This window comes from Raphanus sativus, unplaced genomic scaffold, assembly GCF_000801105.2.
Source record: "Raphanus sativus cultivar WK10039 unplaced genomic scaffold, ASM80110v3 Scaffold0217, whole genome shotgun sequence".
In the NCBI taxonomy this organism is placed as follows: Eukaryota; Viridiplantae; Streptophyta; class Magnoliopsida; order Brassicales; family Brassicaceae; genus Raphanus; species Raphanus sativus.
In genome coordinates this window covers 18,427-45,548 of record NW_026615537.1, presented here as the reverse complement: position 1 = coordinate 45,548, position 27,122 = coordinate 18,427, and the positions used below count along the sequence as shown (strand labels likewise).

Genomic DNA, 27,122 nt, shown 5'->3' with positions numbered 1-27,122 from the left:
CATTCGGTTGGGCTATTTAATGTCAGTTATACAGTCCACATAATTTGACAAAAGAGGCCTATTTACTTTTTCTTTATGAGTCTCACTTAAAATAACGTGTATTTCAGAACTTCTTATAAATTATATTTTTCTCACACATAACGTGAATCAGTCATCTAGTTTCTCTATAATTTTGGACGATCGATTAGAAAATTTGGGAAATTCATAGTGGAGAAATGTCGCTTTCAATCCTGAGTATTTATGAATTGTCACACACTAAAATCTACGCCTAACTTTATAAAGGAGTGGTGGGAATGGCAAGTAAAATACGTCGGTGTCTTTTTCTCTTATAAACAAACTTTGAAAATTAAAGATAACACTTGGGTATTATAAATAGTAAGCAATTGCTTTCAAGATTACTCATTCTATAACCAAAACAATGCAACGTTGCTGATAAACTTTTTCAAAAATAAGCAACAAATCTGCTGTATCCAAGATTCTTTTGTGACGGAGCATATTATATTCCTGCAAAAATATATATAACGGCGTTGTGACCGACCATTTCTTTACAAAAAGCTGAGAATCACGAGAATAACAACTCCCACTTGTCAAAAGAGGACAAGAAGAACCACTACTACCGGTAGTGCCCCAAGTCAATGTAAACACATTAGGCACAATATTCGTATCATTGCAGTATTCATTTTAAGCTTTTACCTCAGCCATTAAACTTTCTATTGTATAAAAAAGGGTTGTTTTCATCTCATTTTTCCATATGATATTTACGAATACAAGCAGAACATACAAGCAGAGACAACTTCATCTACATATATGGACACTCTGATATGACTTAAGAGATCTTCGAAAAAGTTTCACTCCTACACATGCGAGACTAAAATCTTCATCAAAAAAGAAAAGTACATACTACTTGATATTTAACAATAGGTGCTCCATATCTAAGCTAGATAGAGCTGGTAATAAGGAAAAATCAGGCTGATCTCATCTACTTAGCCCCAAAGGGGAACCACATCTCGTGGATGTCTGACTGGTACGAGACCATGAACAAGATGACCACGAGCACGGCTGCTACGCCCCAAGGTGATGAACCGGCATGGTGAATGGAGTCTTGTTCAGGCAAGGGGACGTACAAGGAGAGTCCCCCAGAGAAGAAGTGGACGATGAGGAGGAGGAAGAGAGGGGAGAGGATGATGAAGAACTTGAGATTATTCATGGTGTCTTCGAGGATGGACTCGTAGTTCAAGTACCATGTGAAGGAGAACACGAAGAAGACGACCATGAAGAAGAAACAGAGGTGTGGGTTTGGGAGAGAGATGTAGTCTAAGAAGGAAGAGCCGTAGTATGGTGATCTCGCCATATGTTTGTTCTTCTTGATCTTCTCTGGCTTTGATAAAGGTCTAGAGTTTTTAGAATGTGTTAGTGAAATATAGATGTCTCTCTACTAGCAGTGTGTGTGGTATATATAAAGAAGTAAATGCTTTGAATGTGTGTGCTTTTTCTCGCTTATTAATTGATTGAAATATAATTTTCAGGGCTTTTTGGGTTCCGAAGTGGTCGGTCGAGACCACGTGGATGTGGTCCTATGGTTCTCTGTATTGAAACTTTAGCTTTTAAATTTAAAGACAAATAAAGTTAAACTAAAGGGTGTCTTGTATATTTTAAAACTATGATTTTAAAATAAAAGGTAGCTTGAAACATGCTCTGTGCTCTAAACTGATAGGGATGTTATTATTGAGCTATGGTTTTATTTGGATCGCTTTCCTAATTAGAGAAGACTATTATCTGTCGATGTGTGATTGATAATCGTCGAGATGATAAAATGGTAGTTTACAGATCAGCTACATCAGGGATTACGTTAGTACTTTGATTTTCTTAACCAGAGTCCATTTTTGTATGGTCATGCTGATCTTATACGTGACATCAATGAAATTTACAGAAATATTAAAATTTAATAACGCCTTCTCACTTACACATACATGTCTACGTACACATAAAAGCATCATCATATCATTCTTGAAGCAAAAATCAAGACCTTTGCTTGTTCAACTGTTATACTAATCTTCAACTCGTCTATCTCTGCAAAAGTTATATTTATTGCCAGTTGCCATCCTCCACAATCTCTAACCTTCAAAGCTATAACATTGGTGGTGGTCCACAATTGTACCGGGACTTTTCTTCTTTGCATTTGGTCTATGGAACCTCTTTAACCATATCAGTGTAGATTTCTACATTTGTCAACTGTTACATTCATCTTCAAGTCATCCATATTTGCAATGTAGTGAACCTTCAAAGCTATAACATGGGTGGTCCATATCGTACCGGGATTTTTCTTTTTTGCACTTTGTCTATGGCACCTCTTTAACCACATTCAATCTATTTTCTTACATTAATATTCTCCTAGTCTCTTCCTTTAAGATGGACATGTGAATATGGGGGGTTGCGGTTGTCCACTACAGTTTCTGTGCAATTTCTAAGTTACAAGACGACCTTATTCTACGAACTGTCACGTAAACCCGAAAGCCCACCCGGTAGGTTTTCTTGTTTGTCTTTGCTTTTTGCTTTGCAAATAAATAAATAAATAAATAAATATCTAAAAGACTTCTCTATGATTTTGACTGGCTGTTATTCAACGGCCATTTTCCATCTTACACACCCAACTCGTGTTCCCTCTGTTTTGTATTACCAAACACGTTTCATCTTTCTTTCTTCAGATTCTTTCCATCGATCCCCACCAACTGTTTCTTGATTTCTTGAACTGCTTTTCCCTATATCCTCGGGGAAAACGGAACTGATCCTCTTGTTTGGAAGTAATGGTGGGTGCTCTGTTTGTTGTTGGTTCATCGGTGATGGATCCCCCAAGCGGTCCATGTTTATGCATTGATGCTCATACAAGAATCTCTCCGAACAAGAAGAAGATCCTTGGCAGTGCAAGAAAGCTAGAGTTAGGAAGCTCTTTTACCGGTTCAAGCATTGTTTTCAGGCTTTCTTCTACCAAACGCGTACCAAGAATTGCGAGTCGAAGGAGCAAGAAGAAGCTCGTGATTGTGAACGAGGACGTTGCTGGGAACTACGAGGATACCTTCGGAGATGTCAAGACGGTGAGAGAGAACTTCTTTTAATGTCAAATCGTTAAAGCTTATATGGCTGTCTCTAATCACTTTTCAAAACTTTGCAGCAACTTATAAACTACTTCACGTACAAAGCTGTGAGGACGGTTCTTCATCAATTATACGAAATGAATCCTCCTCGATACACTTGGTTCTATAAGTAGGTCAAAATCATTTGATAAGCTCTCTCTATGATTAGATTAACAAACACACTTTACTCGATCATCATTCTTTGCTTATGGTCTTGTGGTGGTGTATCTTTTGTTTTTTTAAAACAGTTACGTCGTATCAAATAGACCAACCGAAGGCAAACGATTCCTTCGCAAACTCGGCAAGGTAACAAAAGCTTAGTTTATAGCATCTGATAAGATTAGTTGAAGAAGTTTAGATGCTCAAACTTAAGCAGCAAGCAACTGATTTGTAGGAGAATCAGGAGCTTGCAGAAAGAGTTATGATCACACGCCTCCACTTGTATGGGAAGTGGATCAAGGTATAACCCAATCGCTAAACCTGCCATGGGAACCAAATAGGATTCAAAACTGATGGTGTATAGGTTTTTTTTTTGTTGTAGAAATGCGACCATGGGAAGATATACCAAGATATATCAGATGAGAACTTGGCGTTGATGCGTGAACGGCTGATGGAGACCGTGATATGGCCTTCTGACGACTCAAACTCTGAGGTTATTGGCTAAAGAAAGTATATGTCGCAAAACCAACAGCATCTCCTTTGTGAATTCGCTTCTCAGTTTTTTTAGGACCTTGAGCTTCTCTTAGTTTATAATATAGTTCATTGAGCAGTATATACGAGTCTTTTCTTGGCATGTACTGTTTATGTATGATATATGGCAAAACTATATCTTCTTCTCAATCATCTCTTACGCTCACACCTCTCACGTTATTACTGATATGTTAACAGATACAAATAACAGATGAAAACAGAGTATTGCTTCACACCAACCTCATAATAACAAGATGCTAATAGCAGCAGACATGTACATGACTTATGCGGTCCAAATCGGAAGACTTATAGTTTAAAAAGACCAACATTGATATTTAATATATTTGGACCAATTTTATTATTATCATCTATTCATTTTAATATGGAAGCCAATAAAACTTAGCATGGTATAAAAATCCGATCCGTAAGAGTCATCATCTGGAGGAGAGTGTTGTGACCATCGTTAGCATTTTCAAACTCGAAACAGCAAGAAAAATAACTATATAACTTGATTAAGATCCAAAGTCTTCAACTCCTATCTATCTATTGATGAGATAAAACTGACAAAAATTCTTACTCTTCCTAACCAAAACTGTAAAAGAAAAACACTAAATCCTATCAGAAGCTCTAAGTATCATATAACATAGCGGTACGTGACATAACGACCGGATGTTTCGCTCTTGCGTATGATCTTCACAACTTCTCCACGTTTTAGCCCATAGTATTTAGCAATAGGGTCCGTATAATGAATACGTGGAAGCTATCGACAATACACCACACAAGTGAGTTAAAACAAACAAACATGTTAGCTATAATGAAAAAAAAAGGACCCAACAAAAAGAGATCAAACATCAAAGTTTTCTTTTTTTTGTCTCCACAATAAATTAGTTTCATTGCTTAAAAGTGTCAAGATACGAACCTGATTCTCTTTCACAGTGTATTTCTCCAACAAAGCTTCCTTCTCCTCAGTTGTCAGAGCTATATGCTCCGGAACAAAAGCGTGTTCTTTTACGTTCATTAGAAGCTCCGTCTCCTGCAATGGAACATGAGCCTTTAAAGAGTATGTTTCGAGACACAAACAAGGAAGCAGCATATAAACTTTTTTCACTAACCTTAAAACTTTCCAAGTAAAGTTTTTGTTTTGAGTTTGCGTCGGTTACAGCAGATGCAGCGAAGCGGTTCATATCCTTCCTCACGACAATAATTGCTTTGAAGACATTATGAGATACCATGCGCTCAAAGCAAGGCTTGATATGGCACATTTTTGTTTCTTGTAGAAAAAAGACAAAGATCTAACCACCACCACCACCACAAGGAAACGAACTTGAGCAATTAGTTAGAAGAATTGTAAAAAAAAAACACTTAAAAATAAAAACTCGTATCCTTGTACTCACGAACCTTATCAGTTTCATTATTCTTTTTAGTCTTAATAGTATCAAGATCTTTTCTTTCCATGTTCACGCCGTATTTTTCTATAAACTGTTCTTGAGTCATCTCAAGTTCAGAATCAGTGACAATGTAGCCACGATCTTTGAGCATTTGGCTAAGTGTTTTGTTGACTCTGAAAAGCATTCTGATTTCTTCTTCGGATAAACTCATCTTTTCACAGTAAAAAAAAATCTGCAAAACTCAAAAAAACCATGTATTATTATGGGTTTCCAAAGTTCTTAAACAGAACCATAAACAATACTTCCTTGTGAGAGAAAAAAAAACATTTAAACTGTGCAATTGCTAATGATCGTGAAAAATCTAAGAGGTTCACATGTAATTAATGCTTAATTAATGTTGCAGACAGCTCTTAATTTATGTGTTTCAAGTCATCACACACTAAAAGACTCTAATCCATGGCAATAATAAAAAAAGTTCAATCCAAGTAGAGACGAGGAAACAGATGAACAAGTTTTCACGTACCAGAGAGCAATGGTGGATGTGTCTGGAAGATTCCGAAGGTTTTTTTTATTTATTTTCTTTTGGTGAGCCGCGAAAAAGTCGGTAGGGTTTCACTTTACGGAAGGAAAAGAAAAGTAGAGCGCAAGCTACCCCCTTTTTAACCTTTTATTTATTACAAATAGTTTTTTTTTTTTAACATCAGCTTAGTCTTAAGGAAAGTTTACATAACTATATCGGTTATTTAATTAAACAACACTCCTATTGATCTTTAGGGTTTACTCGGTATTGTTTAAGTTGTAACATATGGTAAAATTGATGAATTTGATATAAATAAATGAAAGTTTTCTAGTTCACCAATCACCGCATCGATCCAGTCTCTGATTGTATATGTAACTGCTCAACTCCATTTATGTGTGATATGGTTTGCTGATTTCTAGCTCTTACACCTTTTTTTTGTTTCCCTAACTCTTTCATTGAGTTTCAGTTTAAATTTATCTTATTAAAACAGAAGTACATATATAGAATACTCTTTAATTTTGAGTGTTATTTACAATTACATACCACTGAAAATTAAATTGAATTTTTTATTTTAATATTTGTTTTTTCAATTATATTAATGTGTTTCTTTTTCTTTCCTATTTTAATGCTTGTTTTTTAGTTAGATTAATATTTTTTTCTTTCCTATTTTAATGTTTGTTTTTGTAATTAGATTAATGTATTTTGTTTTTTATTCTTTAATAATTAATGATATTTTAAAGTTGTTTTTTCTGTCAGCTTAAAATTGTCTAAACTATTTCAAAATATAAAAAATAGTCAAAAGTAAACATATAAAGTAGATAAACAGTATTCAAACACCAAAACTATTTAAAATATATATTTATTTTTCATCCAAATATTGAAATCCAACCTGTTTTTAATTTTTAATTTAAATATTTTGGCTTACATTATTCAAATTTATATGTTTTAAAAAATTTAAAGTATATATAAATTTTGAAAATTTAAAAATAATTCAAACGGGTTATCCATATTCGAAACGAACCCGCAAATATCTGAATCAAACCGAAACCAAAATTCATAAATATTTGAATGTTGTTGAAATCTTTAAACTCGGGAATCTCAAACCCAAATAGATTTTAACCGAATCAATGAGTTTCAGATCCCTAACGTAGTGTGTCGACATATATGGTGATTATTATGACTTTTTCTTTTTGGAGCAGAAGCTTAATGATACAAGTTTAAGTCTGTCGACATCAACAGCAACATGTCTCTTTTATCACCCTTTACTACTATATCGATAGCAACATGCTCTCTCTCATCCGATCACATTTATATGTCTCCAGTACATACTACGGAGACATGCTTCATATGTTTGTTGTTGGTGAAGCAATGTTGACCCCCAAATACTTGTCTAGTACATTCTCAAAGGCCTGTAACAAAAGTACATATAATTTTATATATGTCCATGGGACTTTGATGATAAGTCTTTTTCTGCATCAACTAGTCAGATAACAAAGTTCTATCGTTTGATTCTACAGAACATACCTGAAATGCAAAAGCTTCTTTCCTAGTTAAAATGATATCCATCGCAGCTGATTCATCATCGAAGGCACCATAAAATTCCCGATAGAACTGGCCCCTACGAATTGGAAACGGAAGTCAAAATAACAAGTTACTCTTCAGTTTCAAAGTACGGAAATAAGTACACAAGAAGATTGGCTTCAGAACAAACCTATCTTCTTCACCACTCTGTTGGTCAATCTCATCAAACTTCTGTGTTAGGACTTCCGCAGCAACAGGTGATAGCATGTGGAGTATTAACGCTTCTAAGGTTCTTGGGAAATAACGCTGAAATGAGTTTACATGATACAAACACGTTAATTCAAAGAGCTTAAAACTCCATGTAAAACAAAAATAAGTTGGTCATTTCGACCAAAAAGATGAAGTGCGCTAGGAATCACTTATTGTAAACTTACTGCCATTGCAAGGAGAGCATCCCGAAGTTTAGATGCTTCAAGATTCCAAAGCATATGCGCAACACGATCATCTTCTAAACAAGACAATGAATTCACCAGGATCTTGCTATTGTCCCTTTCGGACGCTGGGTTTGAATAACTGGGTGGAGTGTGCTGCAGTTCCTTACTTGTATCCACAGCATTAACGTGGTCATGGACTAAGGAAATAAGCTCATGAAGTGCCAGGGAAGTAGAAGGATCTAGATCATGCAGCGGTGTTTTTTCACGTATTGAGCTGATGCCTTTTTCAATACTTTCATTGCTTGAGTTATCATCCCCACCTTCTGCAATGATACCATCACCGTGAAAGTCAGACAAGCTATTAAAGGGTTTCTTAGGATTTACACCATCAGAGTGTCATTACCTGCCTGTCCAATATTACATTGGTCAAGATGTTCAGACGGCGGCTTCAAATCAGTTGAAGAAGGCTTTGAAACTAACAGGCTCTGTCAAAATCCAAGTCGCAAGGTAAATACAGGGTAGTAAACTTGGCAAATATAAGTTAAAGTGAGTAGACGAACCTACATTTTTAGATTCAAAATCAGGATGAGCAAAGAAACTATCATAAGTTCCAACAATATATAATTATGAGATAGAATAACTTACATACCATTTCTCTGTCTATCAATCTTATTATATGACACAAGATAAAGGCACATGAAAAAAAAGAGAGGAACATAAGTTAGGAAACAAAACAAAAACGGTAACGCAAAAACATATTCTTTATAATAATCCAAGATTTATAGTCAAACCTTCTTGTAATCCGGCGCAGGTAATATGAATCCATATGTTCCGGCATGTTAGACATAATGTTTGATTGCCACCAAAAGTTGACAGCAATAGTCAGCTCATCGCTATCCACCTGATGAAACCTGCATAAATTATGATGATAATCTGAAATAAATCCATTAACCTTCTACTGAATGTTCTCATATCAAATCTATAAGGCTTAGTAAATTCGCAAAGCTTCAATACTTGCAATTATAATACCAGGTACTCCTAACCAATGAAGTGTCATTTTCATTATCATGATACTAAGCTAGCTAACAAAAATACATGTCAAGCATATGGATCAGAGGCTCTAGGCATATGCAAACTACATAACATGAGCTATATACACAACCACAAACTAAACAAATGCCAATTATCCAGGTGGAGACACTTTCTCTTCTATACGTTACATGAGTAATTAAAAATCTAGAAAAGCGGCACAACCAAAAAAAGCTACGTAACAGAGACATGATAACTTCAAGGGATTAGGAAACACTTCGACACATATGAAGCAGGACCTATTAGAAGATATTTTAGCAATTTCAGTGTTTTCTGAAACACAAAGCTATGTGCTACTAGGAGAACTTTTCTGTGAAAATATGAGTATACTCACCAACCTTCGGGAATGAATACTGCATCACCGGCCTTAAGAGTAACTTCCTGTGACTGCTTGAGGGAATGCTCTGCTCTTGGATAAGCTGATAAATTCGGATTGTCTAGACCAACCGAGCTACATGAACAGTAAACATAATAATGCAATGAAAAGTCTAGTATTGATCATGATAAGTTTCAATTACTGCACGCCGTGTGCGTGCTCAGGATATAACCACAAAAATGTACGGAAAAATGCCAAGAAAGATACCTATGGTTTGACGCTTCTCCGTATATAGGCATTGGATAGAGCGAGGGACTGGCGGAAGGGGGCCACAAGACAACTGTTGATGATTTAAAGAGGTTGAAATTAGTTTATACGGAAGAAAGCATACAAACATATAGTTAAATCATTGAATGTGCCAAGTGTTTAGGATGAACCTTGAACCGACTTCAAACTAGCTGACTTAACATTCTATAAACCCACATGCCCTAACGTGAAGCAATTTCACTTATACACTACCAAATCGATTCCACTAGGAAACAGAAAATAACAGAAACAACTTCCTGGGAGTTTGACTCGGAGGAAAGCCAACGGGTTAAACCTTTTTTACACCCTGAGACTACGCATAAGAGGTTATGATGTGGATCATAGTGGGTACTGGATCGAGCTTGTGCAGAGTTCATCCAAAAGTTTATAGAAGACAGTGACTTTCCTCTTAAGAGAGTGGGCTGCATCAATTCAATTCAGATAAGTAGATGTTAAGAACGTTCACGCTGCGAGCAGCTGCGGTAGAAACAAAGAGCAGATACCGTCTGAATGTCTCGTCTCAGAATCTTGAGTTGAACCTTGTCTTCTTTCTCATCATTCAGAATTGGAAACTGGATAACAAAAAAAAAAAATGCATGTTCAATCAAAAGGGAAGTGAAGAGCAAACATATCCATAGACCACCACCAAACAGAAGTAGCTGAAGATGATAAGAACCTGTGCTAGGTATATTTGTCCAGGTGTAGGATCCTGAGGAATAGAGCAAAGAGAAGCAGAGGAGTTTGCATCATCAACACCAGAACCATTCTCTTTGCTTATCATATGCTGCTTGCATAGTCTAATAAAATCAGAGAAAGGCATTGATACCTAGAGTACAAACAAGAAACCAGAGACACTTAAAATTATAAGCTCAATTTTCACCTAAGACTATTCAAAATGGAGTTTTTACTACTTTACCCTCTCATGGCTTCTGATATCACCATTGAAAATCGGAGCCGTCCTAGAAAGCATTGCCTCCACCTCCACTGAACCTGCACGTTCCTTCATAATACAATTCCAAATCCACGCATAAGGTTTTTTTTTTTTTTTTTTCGCATCAATCAATCGGAGTGAGAGAGATTGTAAAAGAGAGAGAGAGAGAGAAAACACACGTGGAGATAATCGAGGCCATTTTTGAATGGATTCCACTTTGAACAGGCGTCCCAGTCACTACTACTAGCACATCCTCGGAAAACCTGAAGAAGACGAAAAGACGAAATCAAGCACAAGAGAATCAATCGGATTCAACGAAAAAGAGAGGTGGAAAGAAAAAAAAAAAAGTAACCGCAGGGAAGTTCGTGAGCTCGACGCCGGACTCAAATTCGGCAGCGGAAGGAGCTTTCTCGAAGGTTTGAATCGTCGGAAACTCGCATCCCCTCGGCGTATTCATCATCCCTTGGTGATTCGTCAAAAGACTCAAAACTCAAAAACGTGCTATGCTTTTTTATAAGCTTCTTTTGGCGTTTGCGTTTGCGTTTGCGTTTGGCGGTGACATACGACTTGTTGTCCATAGGCTTTCTTGGTTCACTTTTAAACGTTTACAGATAGATGGCTACAGTATTAGCGTTTTTGACGTTTGCGACGGCTGTGAAAACATGCTTCTGAGAAAATTTATTCTTCACACCGAACTAAAATTTTACAAAAAAAAAAAGCACAAAATTGGTTTTACAGACACAAAATCTCCAATAAACTGACATGTATCGTATAAAGATAGAGTCAGAATTAATTAAATTGTATATTTTTCAAAGATAAAGACATGTCAATAAACAATATGAACTGATTTTAATTTTGTTTTGTTTAATAAAAAATACTAAATTAGTATGCATTAATTGGCAAAACTATGAACTAGTGAAATTTGACGGATAACCCAATACGGTGAATCCACAATTCGATCATATTGACTATCAAATAATTTAACATTGTACTCCTCGTATCTACAGAATAGTCGGTTAACCTCCGACGGCGAACACTGTGGTTAAGCTAAAAAAATTAATGTCTATTGCAGTTTTGGCTATTTATCTTAATGAAAAAGCAGTTTACAAAATGTATAAAGTATTGTAACACAAGTGACCACGAAAATCACTGTCTACCTGCTCAGAAAAAGGTTCATTTCTTTGATTTGGCTTCCAAATGACTCTCAGGGTGCAAAATATATAACAAAAAGTGGTTGTAGAAAAAGATCAGTGGTGGTGGTGAAAATCAAGATTACATACGCCCATTGAAGTAAATTTATAAGTAAATTGATTTGTCACTAATATTTTTTAAATTTATCTTTTTCTAGTAACACATTTTTTAAATAACGCATGAACTAAAGGTTAGTATATACTATTATGTTTTGTATATAGTTATTTATAAATAATATATTGATGTTATTTTCAAAATAAATAAAATATTAATATATAGTTGTAGATATAAAAGTTTAACATATGTTAATAATTTAATTTTTGTTTAAAATATTATATAGTTTGCGAATTTAACCAATTTTATGATGAATGATAATTTTATTTGAATGAGACTGTTTTAAAAAGAATTTGTTAATCTACCTGTTAAATATATTTTAATATTTCAACAAATAGAAAAAAATAAAAAAATCATGTATATTTCTTAAGGAAACCAAGAAAACTTTTAGTTTTGTTAAGAAATAGATAATTACTTCAAAATACGATTTTTCTATATTTTAGGGAATCTATTTTTCAAAAATCTTGATTGGTAATTTTTTTTTAGAAAATCATAAACCAAAAACCATTTTAAACTGCAAATAACCAACCTCTCAGTTATAAAAGTTAAGATATCAAATTTAAAATATATAGATGGGAAGTTGGTAAATAGAAAACCTGAAATATATGATAAAATATTAAAATAACCAATCCACTTTTCAAATCTACCAGATAACACTAAATAAATAAATTAGAATTAAGTTGATTAAGGATATACTGCATGCAAAGTATGTTAGTGTAGATTTGATCAAATAGATAAAAAGTGGTTAGAATTTTCAGCCTAATTGATTGTATGTAGATCTTTATTATATATATTAACATTTTAAAATATTTTAAAATACAGTAGAAATCAATATACATGTTCTTATTTAAATACACATTTTGATATAAATTTATGAATTTAGCTAGTCTTATGTACGGGTATGAATATGTTCAAAATATAAAGAACTGTATTGTGTGTTATGACCAAAAAAAAGAAGAAGACATTTATAATGTAATAGGTGAACCGGATCTATACCTATATATGACATTCAAGACTTATTTGATGACTATTTTGTATTCATTATGCAGGTTAACGTAACTATAACAGAGGAATAAGTGATTCCGGTTTAGATGCCATTAGATAGACTTTGAATAAAGTCATATCATCTATTATTGTGATAGACAATGATAAAGTGTATTATTCAAAGCTCACATAAGTAATGAAATTTGTTAGAATGTCTAGTAGTATTGAAGATGAATATATATGAATTGATAATATTTTGGTCTGTTGTAGGTACAATTCGTGAAGGAAGCAAATATGATTTTGTGAGTTCAAGTGATGTTCAATTTTAATCAGTATTGAAACCAGAAAATAAGCAAAGTCGTGGGTTTATTAGTATATAAGACAGTAGTATTTGAAATTTGCATTACTCTTTTATTTGTATATAATCGAAGGATGGGTTAATGTGATGATGGATTAATGTGATGCTGGTTTAAATTAAGTAATCCAGTTATATGTTATGCAAGTAGTGTGTAAAATATCAGTAATGGATTTTTGAATGGGTCCAAAACTTAATGACAACCTCTAGTAGTAGATAAAGTTATGACTCTAAATTAATAGATTAAGATACTATACATAAATGTGACACACACACACATTGGTTATATCAATTAGTCATCCACCCTTGAAATACAGCTAATTACATTATTGTTGCTTAGCTTTTTATTTTCCTTTGATTTAATAATGGGCTAACCCCGCGGCCCACAGCAGACACCACCTCATATCACGAATTGTGGAAAAATACGGAAATAAAAAATATTAAAACAAAAAATATAATTATCTCTTTCAGAAACCTCATCATCTCCTCGTCGCTTACTCTCTCTCTCTCTCTCTAGACTCGAATCCTAAAGGGGAGAGAGATAGCTTTTCAACCCTAGTTTTTTTCCCGCCGCCACACAACACAACACCATGGCTTCTCCCGATCAGCTACAGCAACAAGCGCAGCTCGCGATGGTCCTCGGCTCCGAAACGGCGCCGTTCGAGACGCTCATCTCCCACCTCATGTCCTCATCCAACGACCAGCGCTCCTCCGCGGAAGCTCTCTTCAACCTCGCGAAGCAGACCAATCCCGATACCCTCGCCTTGAAGCTCGCTCACCTCCTCCAGCTATCCCCTCACCCCGAAGCCCGCGCCATGTCCGCCGTCCTCCTCCGCAAGCTCCTCACTCGCGACGACGCCTACCTCTGGCCCCGCCTCTCCCTCCCCACCCAATCCTCCCTCAAATCCTCCATGCTCTCCTGCATCCAGCGCGAGGAAGCCAAATCGATCTCCAAGAAGATCTGCGACACCGTCTCCGAGCTCGCCTCCGGGATCCTCCCGGAGAACGGATGGCCGGAGCTGCTTCCGTTTGTCTTCCAGTGCGTGGCGTCCGACTCGCCGAAACTCCAGGAATCGGCGTTTCTGATCCTCGCGCAGCTCTCGCAGTACGTCGGGGAGACGTTGACTCCTCACATCAAGCATCTCCACGGCGTGTTCCTCCAGTGCCTGACCAGCGACTCGGCGAGCTCCGACGTCAAGATCGCCGCGCTCAACGCGGTGATCAGCTTCGTCCAGTGTCTATCGAACTCCACGGAGCGGGACAGGTTCCAGGACGTGTTGCCAGCGATGATCAGGACGCTGACCGAGTCTCTCAACAACGGGAACGAAGCGACCGCGCAGGAGGCGCTGGAGCTTCTGATCGAATTGGCCGGGACCGAGCCGAGGTTCCTCAGGCGGCAGCTTCTCGACATTGTTGGCTCGATGCTTCAGATCGCGGAGGCTGAGTCCCTCGAGGAGAGTACGAGGCATCTCGCGGTTGAGTTTTTGGTGACTCTCGCCGAGGCGCGTGAGCGTGCACCTGGGATGGTTAGGAAGCTGCCTCAGTTTATTGACAGGTTGTTTGCGGTTCTTATGAAGATGCTTGAGGATGTTGAGGACGATCCTGCTTGGTATAGTGCGGAGACTGAGGACGAGGACGCTGGCGAGACGAGTAACTACAGCATGGGACAAGAGTGTTTGGATCGGTTAGCAATTGCTTTGGGAGGGAACACCATTGTTCCGGTTGCGTATCAGCAGTTTTCTGCTTACTTGGTTGCCTCTGAGTGGCAGAAACACCATGCTTCTTTGATTGCGCTTGCGCAGATTGCTGAAGGTTGCTCAAAGGTAAATCCTTTGCTTTGGTATTGTAACTGTAGGGTTTCGTTGTTTTTTGCTTTCAGTTGCATTGTAAATCATGATTTATTTGGCGAGGATTTACATTTTGATCTTGAATATAATGTAGGTGATGATAAAAAATCTAGAGCAAGTGGTGTCCATGGTTTTGAGCCAATTTCAAAGTCCTCATCCTCGCGTCAGATGGGCAGCCATAAATGCGATTGGACAGTTGTCTACAGATTTGGGTCCAGATTTGCAAAACCAACATCATGAAAGAGTGCTCCCTGCACTCGCTGCTGCTATGGATGATCTCCAGAATCCAAGAGTGCAGGTTAGATCCCCGCTAACGCTGTTTATCTATAATATAATCGTCTGGCGCTTTCTAAAGCAGTATCTTGTGACCTCATGTAGGCTCATGCTGCTTCAGCAGTACTCAACTTCAGTGAAAATTGTACACCTGAAATATTGGCACCTTATTTAGACGGAATAGTGAGCAAGTTACTGGTGCTACTACAAGTAAGTGTATTGTGCAACTCTGTTTCTTAAAATTACTAACTAAAAAGAGTGCGCTCGGTGATTAACTTTGGTTTATAACGCCGTTTCTGACAGAATGGAAAACAAATGGTGCAAGAAGGAGCTTTAACAGCTCTTGCTTCAGTTGCTGATTCATCACAGGTATGTGTGAAGACGTTATCTTGCATCTATTGTTTTCCTTGCTTGCAACTCTTGATCTGAAACAATCTGGATTTGCAGGAACACTTCCAAAAATACTATGATGTTGTCATGCCTTATCTCAAAACTATTTTGATGAACGCAACTGACAAATCTAAGCGTATGCTTCGTGCCAAATCAATGGAATGCATCAGTCTTGTTGGAATGGCAGTTGGAAAGGACAAATTTAGGGATGATGCTAGACAGGTGTGCTTATATGCATGGGTTTCATCAATTTTCAAAATTGATGCTATATTTTGTAATCTTAGTTTTGTACTACAGACTACTGCCGTCAAACTTTCTATATGATTTTCAACCTACTCATCGCATGAAAATATTTTCCATGCCTATTCCAGGTCATGGAAGTGCTTATGTCTTTGCAAGGGACTGAAATGGAGGCAGATGATCCTATAACGAGTTACATGTTACAGGTAAATTCTTTACAACATGCTAGGCTGATGTGTCATTTATAAACGTATATGTAAATTCACTTGCTCATATTTATCTTACATATTCGTAGGCATGGGCTAGGCTTTGCAAGTGTCTGGGCCAAGATTTCATCCCATACATGGAAGTTGTGATGCCTCCTTTGCTTCAGTCAGCTAATCTGAAACCAGATGTAACAATTACATCTGCTGATTCAGAAGATGAAGCAGAGGATTCCGATGATGAAAGGTTTTTCATTCTGCTTTACACTTCATCTGATTGTTATGATGTCTATGTACCCTGCTTTTATTAGTTCATATGCCTTTGCATAAAAAAACCTACTTACTCTTTTGTGAAAAATTGCATGAGTAATCTGTGTTGTTGGAGGTGCAGCCTCCCCTGCATAGTTTCTTGTTTTTTTTGTCTTGAGATATTTTTTATACTGTGATTCTGGTATGGCATGTTTAAGATGTTTTTCTGTTTTGTATAACAAACAATTTCAACTAGAAATATTTTTGCTGTTTCAATATTTACCCTATCTCTTGTAGCCAATTAATGTTGCAATAGGTAATAGGTGAAAAATAATAATAGACCTATAACCTATGGTCAAACAGAGGAAGTATGAGTTCGTCGTGGATGTATTTGTACTAATTCTATTTCTTGATGCAGCATGGAGACCATTATCCTGGGAGATAAAAGAATAGGAATCAAAACAAGTGTCCTAGAAGAAAAAGCCACAGCCTGTAATATGCTTTGTTGCTATGCTGATGAGTTAAAAGAAGGATTTTTCCCCTGGATTGGACAGGTTAGTATGGTTAATTAACTTCAAATTTCGTCAGTATCCTCTGCTGCTCATGGAATGGGTAGATTGAATTGGTATATTGTAATGTAGGTTGCGCCTACACTGGTTCCCTTGCTGAAATTCTATTTTCACGAAGAAGTTAGAAGAGCAGCTGTGTCAGGTATATCAGTAAATATATCGTAGATAATGCAATCTTTAGATCTGTAGGGCACAAGTTTCTTATAAATTTGTTATCTTTTCTTTCTAGCCATGCCGGAACTTATGCGCTCAGCCAAGCTGGCCATAGAGAAAGGGAAATCTCAAGGGCACGATCTGTCCTACTTGAAGCAGCTTTCTGACTACATTATTCCAGCCATGCTGGAAGCTTTGCATAAAGTTAGTGTGTATCCTGTTCATATTTTTTTTTCTTTTTCCCTTTGCGGCTTCGATCCATTTCTGATGACTAGATATCTTTGTAGGAACCTGATACAGAGATCTGTGTGAGTATGTTGGAAGCTATAAATGAATGCTTGCAGGTAACTTTTCATTAGCCATAAGAGTGTATTTTTAAGAATCCTATTTTATATGTGCATCGTCAATTCACTCTCCAGCATATTTCCATTTGGCAATGCTGCACTATCTTTGGTGGTCTTACTGGTTCAGTTAATATAAGCCATCTATGTGATTGCTTGTATTGGGAAGCCTGTAGGCAAAATGAAGATCTTGTTTTTCCCTTACTTATCACTTGTTTAATTCTTCTGACTTCTGAGCATAGAGTATCGTGAATGATGATTTATGTTACCTTTCAGCTGGCCTTATTTTTAACCTTTGTTTAGGTTTAGTGTATGTTATAGAGAACTTAATTTGAGCGAGTCTCTTATAATGTTCCTCTTAATGGTATCGTATAACCTGTCACTGTATTTCAGATCTCCGGAAATCTTTTGGACGAAGGGAAAATTAGATCCATAGTTGACGAGGTAAAGCAAGTTATGACAGCTAGCTCTAGCAGGAAGCGAGAGAGGGGAGAGAGAGCTAATGCTGAAGACTTTGACGCTGAAGAGGGGGAGCTTATTAAAGAAGAAAATGAGCAAGAGGAAGAAATTTTTGATCAGGTTAGGTTTCTGTGATTCACCATTGTCATATGGAAGTGTAATGAAGTTTGCTATCTTCAGCGCTCTTATTCATACTTGATATATTGTCTGCACATAGGTCGGTGAAATATTGGGAACACTGGTTAAGACATTCAAGGCCTCGTTTCTACCTTTCTTCGATGAGTTATCCTCTTACTTAACTCCTATGTGGGTAAGTTACCGTCATTACTGGCGCTGATGCAATATTAGTTCTTGTCTGCCTTGGTTTTCTATTTTGATATAGATATGTGTATTTGTTTGAGTTCAGGGAAGGGATAAAACCGCTGAAGAGAGAAGGATTGCGATATGCATTTTCGATGATGTTGCAGAGCAATGCCGTGATGCTGCCTTCAAGTAAGGATATGCATTCACTGAATATTTGTACACGAGGCATTTTCAGTATTCAGTGCTCTTATGTATTTATTTCTGATATTTGTTTGGCAGATATTATGATACTTATCTTCCATTCGTACTGGAAGCTTGCAATGACGAGAGCCCAGAAGTTCGACAGGTATATCCTCCATTTTGCGTATCTGGTGTTTCTGGAGCTGTACGCTAATTTATATGACCTACCTTGTTTGTTTCAGGCTGCCGTTTATGGGCTTGGTGTTTGTGCTGAGTTTGGCGGATCTGTATTCAAGCCTCTTGTTGGAGGTAAAGTATACCTTTTGACCAGTGGTAGTCTTTAGGGGTATAATCGATGCTTTGCAGCTAAGTAGTGACACGTGCTTTTTGTTTCAACAGAGGCTTTGTCAAGATTAAATGTTGTGATACAGCAGCCAAATGCTCGGCAATCTGAAAATGGCATGGCATATGATAACGCTGTATCAGCTGTGGGAAAGATCTGCCTATTTCACCGTGACAGTATCGATTCTTCTCAGGTAGCTTTACGATAACCATCGCGAGTTACTTTTGCTTTGCACGAATACATATGGGTTGCTTTTGTTGATCAACAACTTTTAACTTTTGTTTTTGGGGTTTCGTAGGTACTTCCTGCGTGGTTGAACTGTTTGCCTTTAAGTAATGATGTTATTGAAGCGAAAGTAGTTCATGATCAGCTCTGTTCAATGGTTGAGAGGTAATCAAATGGGTTTAGATTCTAATTTTTGAATTCGTTGTGACTTGACTGTCTAAAACGGCTGATTGATGATAAAATTGCAGGCAAGATGTGGACCTTTTAGGCCCCAATAACCAGTATCTTCCTAAAATCATAACAGTTTTCGCTGAGGTTTGTTTGTTAAATACGCTTCTTATAGACAGTATTTTGATCTTTGCATTGTTGCTGTACTGATAATAAAAATATCAATGTGTGTGTAAATCGTGTGGCTGGCCAGGTGCTTACAGGGAAAGATGTGGTGACACAAGAGACGGCAGGTCGTATGGTTAATATCCTAAGGCAACTTCAGCAAACACTGCCACCATCGGCATTGGGGTCAATATGGTCAACACTGAAACCCGAGCAGCAGCACGCTCTCCAATCCATGCTTTCCTCCTAAGAGGCGCACCAGTCTGGTCTCTCTGTTCATCTACAGTGTCTTGTGAGCTTTATTTTTCCACCACAAAGCGTCGTCAGTTTTGCATTCATGTGTCTTTTACATTATTTTTTGGTTTGCTTTATTCACCATTTGTTGTTGGGAGGGATGATGAGTGGGTCTAAATCCTTCATAAGTAATGAAAATGAAATTTCTATCTTTATGGTAGAAAGTGTATATTAGAAGGAAAAGAGGGGTTGTGAAATTGTCAGTTGGGAATTTGGGTTATGATTCCCTGAAAAGACAGGTTTATGTTTGGGAGAAAGATTGTTTTTTTGTATGCAAGTGAGAATTTTGAAGGAAATTATTCTTTACACTCATTGCTATTGTTGATTTGTATTCTTTTTGATTAGATCTTCTTTTCCTCTAAATTAAAACTGGATTTTATTGTTATTTCGATACAATCTTAGTACTGTATTAAATACTACATCTACATTCAACCCTGCATAAGAACTTAAGAAGTTAAGAACAAATACATTTTTAATTCTTGATATTTTTCAAATAAAAAGATTATTACCAATTCTTTAATCAAAGTTAAACCGAGGTTACTACAACATGGTTCTTCAAAAACAGACACATCATTTATGTCTTGCTGTGCTTTGTTTTTTTTTACATTAAGAAGTTACGAATGGTGCGCACGTAATTGATACATGGAACCCACATAACAGAAAACTCATGGATCATTCTACTAAACACACCCATCAATATAAAATCATATTCCTATCATCACTAAAATACACAATAACTAGTAGTCTTCGGAAAGACGAGGCACCCACTAACACTCGACCCCGAAAAAATACGAGCAGAAAACTTAATAACCTATAAGTACTTATATATTTCCATCTATGTACAATATTGATACAAAAAAAATGGATCATCAAACAACTCAAAAGCCGAAAACAAAGAAGAAGAGCAAAGGCACCAAGAAGACCAAGTTCGTGGGAGTTAGGCAAAGGCCTTCAGGAGAATGGGTGGCAGAGATCAAAAACACGACTCAACAGATACGTATGTGGCTTGGAACCTTTGAGACCGCAGAAGAAGCTGCTCGAGCCTACGACGAAGCTGCTTGTCTCCTACGTGGCTCCAACACTCGCACCAATTTCGCAAACCATTTCCCAAACAACTCACATCTGTCTTTGAAGATCAGAAACCTCCTTCACCAGAAGCAGAGCATGAAACAACAACAGCAACAGCTACAACAAAACAAACCCCTCTCTTCATTTGCGGAACACAACATCAATTACAATTCGCCTGCTACTAGTCCCACCGCCACCACCACCACCACAACCACACTGATGCCACTCAATAATGTGTACTTCCCTATCTCATCAGCCATATTACAACCAGAAGCCGACAGTGTCCAGCTTCCTTACTCTTGGCCACTTGTCTCTGAACTTAACCATCAGGTTCCTTTGACTCAGGGAGTGACAGAAGCACATGTACATCTCAACAGTTATAACTTAACCGATCAACATTTGGGTCTAGCTGAAATCGAAAGACAGATCTCTGCATCCCTATATGCAATGCATGGAGCTACCACTTACTACAACAACATGAATGCAGAGTATCCAATATTCGATCCAACCGATCTCATTTGGGATCTGCCTTCACTCTCTCAGCTCTTCTGCCCTACATTGATCTCTTCTTACATTTCCTTTTCACTTCAGTGAATGTAAAAATAGAACACATCTCTACAAGTCCTATTGTAATTAAAGAGAAAAAAATGGACAATGTAAGAAGATGGCACAACAAAAGCTTTTGATAATGTACTCTGGAACTCTCAGTGGTCACTTTACCAATGAATTGAACCAAAATAAAAACCAGGACAGCGGTGGAGAATGTGCAAGATAAATTGTACAGGATTAAAAAAAAGAAACATGTAATCAACAAGAATCACAAGTAGAAACATAATTTTGAAAATCAAACTTTTTTGGTTGCACACTGATTCAGAGTAGAAAGGTGTCAGTAGTCTTCACCTTCATCTTCTTCATCATCTCCACCTTCAGCACCCACTTCTTCATAATCTTTCTCCAATGCCGCCAAGTCCTCACGTGCCTCTGAGAACTCACCTTCCTCCATACCTTCACCAACGTACCAGTGCACAAACGCCCTCTTCGCGTACATCAGATCAAACTTGTGGTCGATCCTTGAGAACACCTCTGCAACTGCTGTGTTGTTGCTGATCATGCATACAGCTCTCTGAACCTTAGCGAGGTCACCTCCCGGAACAACTGTTGGAGGTTGGTAGTTGATTCCACATTTGAACCCTGTTGGGCACCTTCAAAAACAAAACCAAAGCAATTATGTTTACAAGAGTAACACCAAGGTTAAAGAAAACAATAGCAACTAGTTCCAGTTTGTAGATCATACCAGTCAACAAACTGAACGGTCCTTTTAGTCTTGATAGTACCAACAGCAGCATTAACATCTTTAGGAACAACATCTCCACGGTACATCAAACAACAAGCCATATACTTCCCATGCCTCGGGTCACACTTAGCCATCATGCTAGCTGGCTCAAACACGGCGTTAGTGATCTCAGGGACTGATAGCTGCTCATGGTAAGCCTTTGCAGCTGAGATGACTGGCGCATAAGAGGAAAGCATGAAATGGATGCGAGGATAGGGAACAAGGTTGGTCTGGAACTCAGTGATATCCACGTTGATGGCTCCATCAAACCTCAACGATGTTGTCAGGGAGGATATGATCTGAGATATCAACCTGTTGAGGTTAGTGTAGGTCGGCCTCTCGATATCTAGTGATCTGCGGCAAATGTCATAGATGGCTTCGTTATCCAAGAGGACAGCTACATCGGTGTGTTCAAGTAGGGAATGCGTTGAAAGAACACTGTTGTATGGCTCTACAACAGCCGTAGAAACCTGAGATCAAAAGCCGATGCATTAATATTCAAAAACAACTAAAGAACCGTTCAAATGTAATTTACTTTGTACCTGAGGAGAAGGGTAAATGGTGAAACCAAGTTTAGACTTTTTCCCATAATCAACAGACAAACGTTCTAACAAGAGAGAACCCAAACCAGATCCAGTTCCACCACCAACAGCATTAAACACCAAGAACCCTTGCAAACCAGTACAGTTATCGGCAAGTTTCCTCACACGGTCAAGACACAAGTCCACAATCTCCTTCCCAACTGCAAATATACATAAAATTAAAGGACCATTTTTGCAAAAAAAACTCCAAGAAATTAGAACAACACAATTAAAAAAAAATGTTTTTTATTTCTTTCTCACCAGTGTAATGGCCTCTGGCGAAGTTGTTAGCAGCGTCTTCTTTACCAGAGATAAGCTGCTCAGGGTGGAAAAGCTGCCGGTACGTTCCGGTACGGACCTCGTCGATAACGGTAGGCTCGAGATCAACGAAGATAGCTCTAGGGACGTGTTTCCCAGCACCAGTCTCGCTGAAAAACGTGTTGAACGCATCGTGTGCAACACCAACCGTAGTATCACTGTCAAGGAAAAAAAAAAGACTATTAGATTCTCCAATAAAATGTCCTAAAAAAATCGGTTTTAGGCTCCGCTCAAACGCCAATATATATAGGTTACAAACCAAATGTTTTTCTAAATTTTTCTAAAAAATTAGTGTAAGCAGTTTGTAATTAAATTTTAATTAGCAAAACAGTTGTTCTAAAAATCGGTCTAGACATAGCCTAGTTTTTTTTTCTGAACGACGAGCCTAGTTTTGTTAGGCGCTGATCCTCTATGTAACGTTCTAATCATTAATATTTTGGTAAAATGTAAAGTTTAATTACTACAACAATTTAGAAAGCGCCTAGCTCTTCCTTAGGAGTTAATCCTCTCTATATATGGTTGTAAATATACCTGGGCATCATGCCATCAGGCTGGATGCCATGTTCGAGGCAGTAAAGCTCCCAGCAGGAGTTTCCGACTTGGATCCCAGCTTGACCGATATGAATGCTTATGATCTCCCTCATCTTCTTCCTTGGCTCACAGCAGAAGAGATCCTAATCCCTTGCGATCGTCTTCTTCTTCGGAGGAAGAGGAGAGGAGGGAGATGGAGGGAGAAATGAGATCTTCTTTCTTTTTTTTTCTCCTTTCATTATTATTGGGGAGGAGACTATTTATGATTTAATTGGTTTTGGGGGTCCGCCAATTTTTTGGTGACAGCCTGAGATTAGACAAAACACATGAGATTCGATCTGGATCTTCAGATCTGTCCGGTTTCTTATTTTTATCCCATCCCCCCGGTTTTCTATATTTACCGGATTTATGAGGTGAAAAAACTAGCCTTAACCGAACGGAATTGATGTTTTTGGTTTGTAAAATATACGGTTTGGTGGTTTAATTGTTGGACTGTATATATATTATTAGGATATACTGTGAAGTGCCAGACAGGAAATAACGATCCCGTAAGATTGTGATTCTCTTTAATGCTTTTTTCTGTTTTAAGTAACTTGAATATATTCATTCATAACGTGTTTTCAAAATTTGAAATAAATGTTTTCATGTTTTTTCTTTGGGTCGAGTGGGGATAAGATACGGTTGATTTGCTGACTTGATTAATTGGGTGAAGGACATAAATGATTCCGAAATTGGGAATATATGAATTGATCAGATTATAGTAAGTACGAGTATTTATCTAGTTTCTCAGCATAACCGGTTTAGTTTAGTGGACTGGTCTAATAGCTGGACTAGCTAAGAGTTAAGTGAATAAGAATCTTATTATAGCCATGGGCTGTTTCGGCTTCGGGTTCAAGGTGTCAAGTAGATTCAATTATTGTTCGGACAGCTATTTGGATATAGAGGATCATAACAAACTATTACAACTTACAAGATCCATTGAATCCGCATAAACGAATTTTCACCAACTTCCGAACAATTCATGAGTGATAAGAAAAGTGACAGTAATAAACCTAAGTTCACATCATGGCAAAAAGCATAAAATTAAAATAGAACATAGATGTATATAATAAATTATTAACTGATCTAATATAAACCTAATATTCTCATGGGTCTGAGAATCTGATTGCTAGCGATGTTTGTTCTTGTGCTGGCTAGCATGTGTCCTAGTGTCCATGTGCTTGTTGAGCTAGCTATTTGTTATTCTCTTTTACTTCTTAGTCATGCGGCCGTTGAATGTACTCACACATGTAAGGGAAATTGTTAAATGTTGAACATAATCTAAAACTCGAGATATAACTAAAACAATGTCAATCAAAGTCACCTTGGCCTAATGATAAATGAGTTTCAGCTGAAGCTTCTATCATGGGTTCGAGTAGCCACTTAGTCGCGTCTTTAACGATGTGGTTTCATATATCCGAACATAAAACCTTTTGAAATTATTTTTTTCCGTCTAAAAAACTTTTGGGATCCCCACAATTACCAGAAAAATATAACTAAGACAATATCCAAATGCTTAGGCATATAATAACTAATATTATGTGCTCCTACCTTCTTTTTTGTGCTCGTACCTAATGTTATGTACGTCTATCTAGTCAGAACCGAATTTCATATTTAAGAAAGAGCTATTATTGGTTACTCCCATGTGCAAACAAGATCAAGAAAGACACTAGGCATGACAGTGCGACAAATTTGCATCTCCATACATGAACTGCATGCAAACTAGAATATTGGCGTTCTTGATGTAAGCAAATCTAAAACAAGCTTATTCTAATAAAAGCAAATCTTAAACAAGTATAGTCTAACTATATAATAACCTAATAAAAGTAAAAAAGAGAGATCGAAATTGGAATAGCTCAACAAAAGCTCTATATCGTGCATGAAAAACAAAACCATGACCACCAATATCAAAACCATGACCACCAATATCAAATGTTTTCTTAGAGGTGAAGTGGTTTTAGTAGATATATAGCTCCGAATGGTTGGCTACCTTTAGTTATTTTATGCTTGGACAGCTCCTCTTTGTAAATATCTTTCATTTGAAAAATTATCAACATTTCAATCATGCTTAATCAATTTTCGAGTATCATATATGAATAATTGTTCTACAGTCCAGTCACACATCAAATGGAATCCAATGGTTTGCTCAAGTTACTTCAAGTCCTACATGGAAATAAATATCTATCTTATTAAAACAGAAACATTACGTTGGACCTAACATTTATTTTGTAAGTTTTTAAATTAAATACACATTTAAACTTTATAGTTAAACCTACATTAAATCACTAATGTTCCTTTCTTTATACTACTATCCATGTTTCCAAACAATATACTTATTTCTTTATACTACTATCAATGTTTCCAAACAATATATTTTTATACTACTATCAATGTTTCCAAACAATACAATAATTAATCTTAGTTATTTTATATATATCATTTTCTCTTTAAAATTTTGTAGAAACGTTATAATTTCATAAATTGCAAAATAATAAACTTTAAAATTTGGATTATAAGATTACAAATTATGAAACTATTATAATTTAAATCCAATTAGATTACATATCGGTTATCCATCAGTTCAATCGGTTAGTCTCGGGTTTTAGTGATTTTTTTAATATGTATATTTTAAAAACCTAAATTGAATTGTCAGATCTCCGGATTAACCGGTATAATCACAATCGGGTTGAATTTAAAAACACTGATTTAAATGCAAAAATATTTTAAATACACTCTTTAAAAATTACCAAAATATTTGTTAAATTATTAGTGAAATTTTTCATCGTAAAATATTCCACTAAAACAGAAACATTATGTGGGACCTAACATTTATTTTGTAAGTTTTTAAATTAAATACACATTTATACTTTATAGTTAAACCTACATTAAATCACTAATGTTCCTTTCTTTATACTACTATCCATGTTTCCAAACAATATACTTATTTCTTTATACTACTATCAATGTTTCCAAACAATATATTTTTATACTACTATTAATGTTTTCAAACAATACAATAATTAATCTTAGTTATTTTATATATATCATTTTCTCTTTAAAATTTTGTAGAAACGTTATAATTTCATAAATTGCAAAATAATAAACTTTAAAATTTGGATTATAAGATTACAAATTATGAAACTATTACAATTTAAATCCAATTAGATTACATATCGGTTATCCATCAGTTCAATCGGTTAGTCTCGGGTTTTAGTGATTTTTTTAATATGTATATTTTAAAAACCTAAATTGAATTGTCAGATTTCCGGATTAACCGGTATAATCACCAATCGGGTTGAATTTAAAAACAGTGTATTTAAATGCAAAAATATTTTAAATACACACTCTTTAAAAATTACCAAAATATTTGTTAAATTATTAGTGAAATTTTTCATCGTAAAATATTCCGCGCTTCCAAAGCGCGGGTCAAAATCTAGTTGCTATATAAAACACATCACCACAAACTTCACTATCCAAAGAATGCTTCATGAAGTCTTCATTGACGTTCAAATGCGCCCCCTAATAAACAAATACAGTATCTATTATTAGTCATCTCAAATAATACTTTCATTTGTTGAAAACTTCTCTAAACAACAAAATTATGCTTCACTTTCTCGTTTGATTTGCAAGTTGCTAATTTTTAATCTATCTTATTAAAATAAGAACATTAAGTTGGACCTAACCTTTATAAGTCATGTGTAATATTACATAAAATGTAATTAATGATTAATAAAAACATTATATCTACATTCAAGTAATTATGCAAATAATATTATACCTTTTTTTGTTCAAAAATAACAACATACTGCTATCTATATCAAACAATAAAATAATTAATCTTGTGGCCAAAAACATTATAAAAAATAAATCTCATTTTTGC

General features: G+C 36.4%; 7 protein-coding genes across 9 annotated transcripts; 3 read left to right on the top strand and 4 right to left on the bottom strand.

Annotated features, from left to right (window-relative positions):
• Positions 1-786: 786 nt before the first annotated feature.
• Positions 787-1,439, bottom strand: LOC130501501 (uncharacterized). Its single transcript, XM_056996416.1, has one exon. It carries the CDS (start codon positions 1,349-1,351, stop codon positions 980-982), a length of 372 nt encoding a protein of 123 aa, XP_056852396.1. The 5' UTR covers positions 1,352-1,439; the 3' UTR covers positions 787-979.
• Positions 1,440-2,614: 1,175 nt separating this feature from the next.
• On the top strand, positions 2,615-3,974 carry LOC108846963 (chaperonin-like RbcX protein 2, chloroplastic). Of its 2 annotated transcripts, none has more exons than XM_018620137.2 (5): positions 2,615-3,092; positions 3,170-3,261; positions 3,380-3,437; positions 3,535-3,591; positions 3,673-3,974. In XM_018620137.2, exons 1-5 carry the CDS (start codon positions 2,805-2,807, stop codon positions 3,793-3,795), a joined length of 618 nt encoding a protein of 205 aa, XP_018475639.1. In that variant the 5' UTR covers positions 2,615-2,804; the 3' UTR covers positions 3,796-3,974. The 2 variants fall into 2 exon arrangements, with proteins under 2 accessions (XP_018475639.1, XP_018475638.1); XM_018620136.2 differs by having other exon boundaries at positions 2,617-3,092; positions 3,526-3,591.
• Positions 3,975-4,423: 449 nt separating this feature from the next.
• On the bottom strand, positions 4,424-5,435 carry LOC130501500 (DNA-directed RNA polymerases II and IV subunit 5A-like). Its single transcript, XM_056996415.1, has 4 exons — positions 5,220-5,435; positions 4,934-5,113; positions 4,741-4,854; positions 4,424-4,581 (listed from the first exon to the last, which is right to left on the bottom strand). Exons 1-4 carry the CDS (start codon positions 5,418-5,420, stop codon positions 4,456-4,458), a joined length of 621 nt encoding a protein of 206 aa, XP_056852395.1. The 5' UTR covers positions 5,421-5,435; the 3' UTR covers positions 4,424-4,455.
• Positions 5,436-6,759: 1,324 nt separating this feature from the next.
• On the bottom strand, positions 6,760-10,835 carry LOC130501497 (lysine-specific demethylase JMJ31-like). Its single transcript, XM_056996407.1, has 15 exons — positions 10,679-10,835; positions 10,506-10,589; positions 10,312-10,395; positions 10,072-10,221; positions 9,899-9,967; positions 9,691-9,817; positions 9,357-9,429; positions 9,108-9,224; positions 8,476-8,595; positions 8,334-8,352; positions 8,088-8,169; positions 7,685-8,007; positions 7,441-7,556; positions 7,254-7,347; positions 6,760-7,138 (listed from the first exon to the last, which is right to left on the bottom strand). The coding sequence occupies exons 1-15, from the start codon at positions 10,784-10,786 to the stop codon at positions 7,073-7,075; spliced, it is 1,632 nt and encodes a 543-aa protein (XP_056852387.1). The 5' UTR covers positions 10,787-10,835; the 3' UTR covers positions 6,760-7,072.
• Positions 10,836-13,443: 2,608 nt separating this feature from the next.
• Positions 13,444-19,684, top strand: LOC108847419 (uncharacterized). Its single transcript, XM_018620662.2, has 20 exons — positions 13,444-14,793; positions 14,912-15,115; positions 15,196-15,300; positions 15,394-15,459; positions 15,538-15,702; positions 15,852-15,926; positions 16,016-16,170; positions 16,591-16,726; positions 16,814-16,883; positions 16,971-17,098; positions 17,182-17,238; positions 17,629-17,814; positions 17,912-18,004; positions 18,101-18,186; positions 18,277-18,343; positions 18,420-18,486; positions 18,577-18,713; positions 18,819-18,910; positions 18,994-19,060; positions 19,167-19,684. The coding sequence occupies exons 1-20, from the start codon at positions 13,561-13,563 to the stop codon at positions 19,326-19,328; spliced, it is 3,351 nt and encodes a 1,116-aa protein (XP_018476164.1). The 5' UTR covers positions 13,444-13,560; the 3' UTR covers positions 19,329-19,684.
• A 315-nt stretch (positions 19,685-19,999) lies between these two features.
• LOC108845580 (ethylene-responsive transcription factor RAP2-11-like) lies at positions 20,000-21,184 on the top strand. The gene has a single exon (XM_018618769.2). The coding sequence runs from the start codon at positions 20,210-20,212 to the stop codon at positions 21,032-21,034; it is 825 nt and encodes a 274-aa protein (XP_018474271.1). The 5' UTR covers positions 20,000-20,209; the 3' UTR covers positions 21,035-21,184.
• On the bottom strand, positions 21,104-23,445 carry LOC130494234 (tubulin alpha-5 chain-like). Of its 2 annotated transcripts, XM_056996411.1 has the most exons (6): positions 23,204-23,445; positions 22,616-22,830; positions 22,316-22,515; positions 21,735-22,243; positions 21,520-21,642; positions 21,104-21,437 (listed from the first exon to the last, which is right to left on the bottom strand). In XM_056996411.1, the coding sequence occupies exons 1-6, from the start codon at positions 23,314-23,316 to the stop codon at positions 21,311-21,313; spliced, it is 1,287 nt and encodes a 428-aa protein (XP_056852391.1). In that variant the 5' UTR covers positions 23,317-23,445; the 3' UTR covers positions 21,104-21,310. The 2 variants fall into 2 exon arrangements, with proteins under 2 accessions (XP_056852391.1, XP_056852390.1); XM_056996410.1 differs by having other exon boundaries at positions 21,104-21,642; positions 23,204-23,440.
• Between the last annotated feature and the right edge of the window lie 3,677 nt (positions 23,446-27,122).

Excerpts from the sequence above, each read along its gene's own strand:
- LOC130501500 (XM_056996415.1), bottom strand. The coding sequence starts at position 5,420 with ATGAGTTTATCCGAAGAAGAAATCAGAATGCTTTTCAGAGTCAACAAA. Across the intron at positions 4,855-4,933 it reads TTTACTTGGAAAGTTTTAAG|GAGACGGAGCTTCTAATGAA; the intron begins GTTAGTGAAAAA and ends GTTCCATTGCAG. Across the intron at positions 4,582-4,740 it reads ACACTGTGAAAGAGAATCAG|CTTCCACGTATTCATTATAC; the intron begins GTTCGTATCTTG and ends TATTGTCGATAG.
- LOC130501497 (XM_056996407.1), bottom strand. The coding sequence starts at position 10,786 with ATGATGAATACGCCGAGGGGATGCGAGTTTCCGACGATTCAAACCTTC. Across the intron at positions 10,590-10,678 it reads AGCTCACGAACTTCCCTGCG|GTTTTCCGAGGATGTGCTAG; the intron begins GTTACTTTTTTT and ends CGTCTTCTTCAG. Across the intron at positions 10,222-10,311 it reads ATATCAGAAGCCATGAGAGG|GTATCAATGCCTTTCTCTGA; the intron begins GTAAAGTAGTAA and ends TTTGTACTCTAG.
- LOC130494234 (XM_056996410.1), bottom strand. The coding sequence starts at position 23,316 with ATGAGGGAGATCATAAGCATTCATATCGGTCAAGCTGGGATCCAAGTC. Across the intron at positions 22,831-23,203 it reads CCTGATGGCATGATGCCCAG|TGATACTACGGTTGGTGTTG; the intron begins GTATATTTACAA and ends TTTCCTTGACAG. Across the intron at positions 22,244-22,315 it reads CCATTTACCCTTCTCCTCAG|GTTTCTACGGCTGTTGTAGA; the intron begins GTACAAAGTAAA and ends TTTTGATCTCAG.
- LOC108845580 (XM_018618769.2), top strand. The coding sequence starts at position 20,210 with ATGTACAATATTGATACAAAAAAAATGGATCATCAAACAACTCAAAAG.
- LOC108846963 (XM_018620136.2), top strand. The coding sequence starts at position 2,805 with ATGGTGGGTGCTCTGTTTGTTGTTGGTTCATCGGTGATGGATCCCCCA. Across the intron at positions 3,093-3,169 it reads CCTTCGGAGATGTCAAGACG|CAACTTATAAACTACTTCAC; the intron begins GTGAGAGAGAAC and ends AAAACTTTGCAG. Across the intron at positions 3,438-3,525 it reads TCCTTCGCAAACTCGGCAAG|GAGAATCAGGAGCTTGCAGA; the intron begins GTAACAAAAGCT and ends ACTGATTTGTAG.
- LOC130501501 (XM_056996416.1), bottom strand. The coding sequence starts at position 1,351 with ATGGCGAGATCACCATACTACGGCTCTTCCTTCTTAGACTACATCTCT.
- LOC108847419 (XM_018620662.2), top strand. The coding sequence starts at position 13,561 with ATGGCTTCTCCCGATCAGCTACAGCAACAAGCGCAGCTCGCGATGGTC. Across the intron at positions 15,116-15,195 it reads TCCAGAATCCAAGAGTGCAG|GCTCATGCTGCTTCAGCAGT; the intron begins GTTAGATCCCCG and ends GACCTCATGTAG. Across the intron at positions 15,927-16,015 it reads TAACGAGTTACATGTTACAG|GCATGGGCTAGGCTTTGCAA; the intron begins GTAAATTCTTTA and ends ACATATTCGTAG.